The 6,108-nt window shown below is 56.7% G+C and overlaps 1 protein-coding gene across 1 annotated transcript; it reads left to right on the plus strand.

The window, feature by feature from the left end:
• The first annotated feature begins 1,725 nt into the window (after positions 1-1,725).
• Positions 1,726-2,945, plus strand: C27H16orf90 (chromosome 27 C16orf90 homolog). Its single transcript, XM_088833048.1, has 3 exons — positions 1,726-1,780; positions 1,994-2,392; positions 2,788-2,945. Exons 1-3 carry the CDS (start codon positions 1,726-1,728, stop codon positions 2,943-2,945), a joined length of 612 nt encoding a protein of 203 aa, XP_088689174.1.
• Positions 2,946-6,108: the final 3,163 nt, after the last annotated feature.

A 6,108-nucleotide genomic window follows, 5' to 3' on the forward strand; every position in this document is an offset into this window, starting at 1 on the left:
TTCCCATTGGCTATCTATTTTACATACGGTAATGTAAGTTTCCATGTTACTCACAACATACATCTCACCCTCTCCTCCCCTCTCCCCGTGTCCATAAGTCTGTTCTCTATGTCTCTTTCTCCGTTGCTGCCCTGTAAAGAAATTGAGCACCATTTTTCTAGATTCCGTATGTATGCATTAGAATACGATTTATCTTTCTCGTTCTGACTTACTTCACTCAGTATAATAGGCTGTAGGTTCATCCACTTCATTAGAACTGACTCAAATGCATTCCTTTTTATGGCTGAGCGATAGTCCACTCTGTATATTACCACAGCTTCCTTATCCGTTCATCTGTTGGTGGACATCTAGGTTTCATTCATTATCTTTTCATATCCAGTTGTCCCAGCACTCTTTGTTGAAGTGACTACTATTTCCTCCATGGAATAACCTTGATAATCTTATTGAAAATAATTGTCCGGCAATGTATGGACTCACTCTGGGCTCTCTTTTCTACTCCACCCGTCCTGATCTCTAGTCTTGTACCAGTTCCACACTGTTTTGGTTACTGTAGTGTTGAAATGCATGTAAGAAGTTTTTAAATAGAAAATCTTAGTCTTCAAACTTTTTAAGGTTGTTTTCGGCTTTTGGGTTCCTTTATAATTCCATATTAATTTTAGGATCAGTTTTCCTGTTTCTGCCTTCGAGGCTGTTGGGATTTTTACAGGAATTGCACTGAATCTGCAGATCACCTTGGAGAGGACTGCTGTCTTAATATTAAGCCTTCAATCCACAAACATGGTCTTTTTCCATTTAAGTTTTCTTTACTTTTTTTCATTTTCTAGTTTTCCGTGCTGTCTTGCACTTCCATGATTAATTTTATTCTTTTTCTTTCCTAGTTTATAGAAATATAGTTCATTGTGTGTGTTGATCATGTGTCCTGAGACTGTTCAACTAACTTATTAGCTCTGATAGTTTTACCAGCTCAAATAGGTTCTTTTTTTCCCTTTGAGTGTGAATTAATTTCTTCTCTATATAAGACCATGTCATTTGTGAACAGAGAATTGAAAAGTTTAACTTCTAAAGAAATTGTTTTCCCAAATTGGTGGGGTATCATTTTCATCCCTCTATCCCCAGCGGTATATAAGAGTTTTGGTTTCTCCAAATCCCTCCTCACACTTGGTACAATCCACAGGATACCCCATCACCTACTTATGGAAAAATGGATGGAACCAGTCACCTAGAACCACCTTTTTGGCATGCTCAAAGCACTGATACAGGTCTCACCATGTCTGCATCCTTAAACATTCATTTTCCACCCACAGATGAGGAAATGGACACTCCAAGAGGTCACCCCAGGGACCTCCCCAAGATTCTGCCCTGTCCCCTCGCCCACCTACCACCCTGCCCCTGCTCTGTACATCATCCCCTGCCAAACCTGGAGGTCCAAAAGGTGAGGGAGTCTTCCCTGTGACATCACAGAGCTGGTTGCCAAGGGAGCCCTGCAGACCCGCCCGCTAGGTGGCAGAAAGTAGAGTCCTGCTGTACAGGAGGCCCGGCGCTCCTCCCCACCACGCTGGCCCTCCATGGAAGCCTTGGTCTGTGCATTCTCTGAGCTGCGCATAAGAGAAGGTGCCGGGCTGCGGGGAGGAGAGGCAGGAGGAGAGATGCCCTCCTGTCCTGACCTGGGCCCAAAGCCACCAGGGTGGCCCCAGGGACATGCATGCTTGGGAGAAGGGAATGGCCATGGGTCCAGGCCACTTGACCCTGGACAATGCTCTTTTTAGGGCAGGGGACAAAAGTGGGTGGCAGAAAGAGCCTGAAGTCCTGAAAAGATCTTGGTGCTGAGACCAGCTTTCTCAGCCCTCCCTGTGGACTGGGAGGAAGGAGTGCTAAGTTGGATGAGGAGGGTGGGAGGCAGGGGGCGGAGTCCACATGACACACAGGTAAGCCGAGGTTCTGCAGGCCAGGGTGGGACTCATCCCATGAGCATGGGACTGTTCTCCCCTCACAGCCACTGGGGCCCACCGGCCACACCCTTCTGCCCTCCCCTCCACAGATGCAGTGAGCTGGGCCCAAGGACACACCAGTCACCCCGACACACCACCCAACATCTACGAGGGTGGTCTGGGAGCCCAGCAGCAGCAGTGCCCTAGTGCCCAGGGAATCAAGCCCAAGAACTTCCGGCTGCGCCACCTCCAAGGCCTGGCTCTCTACCTGCCAGGTCACCTGCAGCCTGCTGGCCAGTGTGAGAGCCACTGGCTGGGTCGGCTCCTGGCTGGGGGCTGCCTGCCACAGCCCGAGGGCCTGGTCTGGCCCCTGGACTTAGCACAGGGGACTCTGGGCCAAGGTAACAGCCACCACTCAGCCCTTCTGGAAGCTCAACTGCCCAGGGACAGTCGAGGAAATACAGGTGAGCCTGTCCAGGTGACACAGAGCTAGGGCAGGGAGGGGCAGACCTGGGGCAGGGGAGGGCTAGGCACTCAGACAGACCCAGGTGGTCCCTCTCCACTCCCGAGCCGCCTGGGTACCTGTCCCAGCTCTCCACTCGATGAGGGACCTCGGGCTGCTTTCCCCCACTGGCTGTGCCTGTTTGCCCATTTGTAAAGTGAGGGGTGTAAGTTAGAGAACGGCCTTTCCTACTTGAACCACGTCTCCCTCTTTCTCCTCCCCTGTGGGGTTTTCTTTAAGGAGAACTGATCCCCTCTCCTCTGGCTTGGAAGGATGCCAGGTTCAGGGGTCACAGGGTGGGCTGGCAGCCTCCCCTGGGTCCCTCTGAACGACTCCTCTCTCTCCCTCTTTCCTCAGCTTCCAGTTCCAGCATGGACCCAGCCAAGGATGCCCCCTCCCAGTCTGGTCCCCCTGAAGGCTTAAGGCTCAGGCCTAAGAGATCCTGGGGGACCCCAGAGGAGACCACATGTCCCTTGTGCAAGAGAACCCGCTCTGGGGGCCTAGAGAGGCTGTAGGGATCCGAGTGCCAGGGCTGGTTCTCCCTGCTCAGGACAGGTTCTCTCAGCTCAGGACAAGAGGGGAGAGGGTGGCCCCAGGAACAGTAGGAGACAGGTCCGGGGCTGTGGGGGAAGGGCTCAGCCCCTACCAGTAGCACCCCCATACCGAGACACCTGGGCAGCTGCCCAGCACCAGAGCCTGGGCCAGCCTTGGGAAAGCTTGAGGGTGGAGGAAGGAGGAAGAGGTCCCACGTGAGGGACAGATAAAAAGAAAGAAGCCGGGGCATGCCCCTGCAGCCTGCTGCAACTCACGTCAGCCACGGGTACTGGGGAGGCCGGGTGGAGTGGAGAGCTGGGCCGGGGAGCCTACAGATCTAATGTCAATAAAAGCCAAGGCCTGCGCTTCAGTCCCTGGGTCTGTCTGTCGCCAGGCCAATTCGGCCAGAGAAACAACCCCTAGGCATGCGTGCTCTAAGAGCAAAGTTTGGTGTCACTCCCAGGAGAATCCAAGGTGCTCCCACCCTGAAGAGGGTGCTCTCCTCCTCTGGGTGGGCAGGGTCTCGGCAGGCCTACCAACAGGGTGTGGTGTTCTGGGTGAAGAGGGCAGAGGACAGACAAAGTTAGGCCAGGTTCAGGGAGGGTGTTGGGAAGGAAAGCAAGTTCCCAACCTGGACAGAAATGTTGGCCCTGGCCCCACGCCACCCACCGAGGCCACAGTGGAGTTCACGTTCCCTGGGGACCCCTGGCCGCCCTGACTCTCCAGGCAGAATGGGCACAGCCCTTCTCCCAGCGGGGGGAGGCTCCAGGCACCCAGGCATGGGCATGCTGTACCGGGAGGTCCTCACCCTGGCCCTGCTGACATCTGGGGCTGGGCCACTCTCTGTCTTGGGGGCCGTCCTGTGTGCTGCAGGATGTTTAGTGGTGTCCCTGGCCTCCATTCACTGGATTCCAGGAGCACCATCCTCCCAGTGTGGCAACCACAGCCTCTGGGTGGTCTCATGTCCCCTGGGGGGCAGAATCACTCTCGCCGAGACCCCCTGCTCCACATCACTGGGCTTTGGCCTGTGGAGACTGGATGGGAAGACCCGGGTTTGTCTCCATGGTCCTTGCTATCTCTGGCTTCCTGTCCTGGCAGCCCAAGTCAGGCCAGAGCCCACCTACACCTCTCACAGGCATCTGTCAGACCACACGTGATGGTGTCAAGCACTTTCTAGATGTCGGGACAGCGGGCGTCCTTCCAGACACAGGCGAAGGCTCCCTAAGGCCCTGCCCCATCCCTGTATCCTCAGACAGCAGAGTCTGGAGACGCTGGTCCCTGGTTGGAGGGGGAAGGTCCAAGTCGGGGCCACCCGCCCCAGGCCCTGTCCCACAGGAGGGCCATCTGGGGGAGGACCAGCCCTTGGGAAGCAACACACCCAGGCTGTGGAGGGGCCTGACCTGGCTGGGCTCTCAGGGCCACTGCTCACAGCTGTGTGGCTCCTGGGCAGCTCCCAGCCCCTCAAGCAGTTTTCCTCATTTGTCAGATGGAGGGACAGGCATGACCCCTGTCCCCAGGGAGGCTAGAGGCAGAGCCCCTGCCTGACCACTGCCTGTCATCAGTTCAAGCCTCTTCCAGGGCTACATTCCTTAGCAAGGGAAGTTACAACTAGAATTGTAAAAAACAATCGCCCATTGAGCTGGAAGCTGGCCTTGGGACTTGCCAGGGGACAGGTAGCTCCTGTCCCCTCAGCCTCGGGGTGGGCCCAAGGAGCAGGGCCAGGAGCGCAAAGAGCCTGCAAAGACTGAATGTGACCAACTGAAGTCTATTTATTTGTAATGAGAAGAAACACTACAATCTGTTCAACACTGGGCTGGACACTGCAATGATTAGGGGGCGGGGACAGAGGGGCAGGGCAAGGCCTCTGAGCTCATTACCAATGTCCAAAGCAGAACCTTCTGGAAGACTTACCCCAAGGGCCAGAAAAAAAAAAAAAATCACATGGTCATCGTTGATTCAGATTAGGGAGAACACCTAGCTGGGCCTCAGCGTGAAGCTGATGTCAGCTCGGAGGGGAGGCCGAGGCCCTCCTGCCCAGATGCCCTTCAGCCTGGGAGCCCCCAGGCTTGGAAGTTCCACAGGAGGGAAGGACGCGGTCACGCAGCCCCACCTGCCGTGTTCCATCTCCAGCTCTTAGGCCATGCACAACTCTGCTCCAGAAGGCAGGGCAGGCAGCGAGCAGCTCTTGGGGACCCGTGCACACTCCCCCCAGAGTCTCTGCCCCAGAGGCGGAGGGACCACAAGGCACGTGACTGCCCCCAGCCCAAAAGGCCGGGTCTCACTTGGTCAACGTGGTGTGCAGCGTCATCCCCTGTCCCCTTTGCATCCGGCCAGGCCTCAGAGCTGCAGCTCAATGGGTCTGGAGTCCTGGGGGCGACGAGGACCCCGGGGATCCTTGGCGGCACACGTCCTCAGCCTGGCTCCCCACAGCAGCTCAGGTGAATGGCACGTCCACCATCAGCCAGGCAGCTCCGGTCACCCAGGACAGAATGGAGCCAGCCCGTGGGAGGACTCATCCTCCTGGCAAGGGTGTGAGCATCCAGCCCTGTTATCCTGAGGCCCATGTGAGGAGCGGAGCCTGAGAGCTGGAGCTCAGGGTGTGGGTGAGGGGCCTCCCTGGCTGTCCCCCAGGAGCCCCAGCCCCAGGTGGAGGGATCAGATTGCTCCCCGCCCCCAGGCCTCTGAGGGCTGGCTCTGGATGAGGGGCTGGTGTTCCCAGTATTCAACCCTTGTTGTTCTCAGGCTTCTGTGTCTTTAGGGTCAAGTGTGTCCGTAACACTTGGGTTCCTCCCTTCAAGAAGTTAATTCTGGCTTTTGAGGAAGGAGCTGGAAGGAACGGGCTGCAGAGAGGGGAGGCCGCTGAGGGGCGCAAAGAAGCCCCTTCCCACGGCCACGCGCCCGGGGCAGCGGAAAAAACAGACCACAGTGAATGCTGCCACCAGGGCCGCCCGTGAGGCCGGTGCGCACACGCAGGGCCGGGCCGGGGCTCAGTGGAACTGAAGGTTTTCAGGGCGGGCAGGAGGCCTGGGAGAGCCTGCGGGGTAGACGAGAGGGGAGCAGGGTGAAGGTTGGGGTGGAAACGCTGCCCCCACCCTGGGGAACTGGCCTAGGAGCTCCAAGCCAGGCGCTGGCACTCCTCGAGGC

Source organism: Moschus berezovskii, chromosome 27, assembly GCF_049115385.1.
Source record: "Moschus berezovskii isolate FMDL1 chromosome 27, NW_MosBer_1.0, whole genome shotgun sequence".
NCBI classification, from domain to species: Eukaryota; Metazoa; Chordata; class Mammalia; order Artiodactyla; family Moschidae; genus Moschus; species Moschus berezovskii.

Coding starts and splice junctions, on each gene's coding strand:
- C27H16orf90 (XM_088833048.1), top strand. CDS start 1,726: ATGGGTCCAGGCCACTTGACCCTGGACAATGCTCTTTTTAGGGCAGGG. Junction 1,781..1,993: donor TTTTAGGGCAGGGGACAAAA/GTGGGTGGCAGA, acceptor CTCCCCTCACAG/CCACTGGGGCCCACCGGCCA. Junction 2,393..2,787: donor GGACAGTCGAGGAAATACAG/GTGAGCCTGTCC, acceptor CTCTTTCCTCAG/CTTCCAGTTCCAGCATGGAC.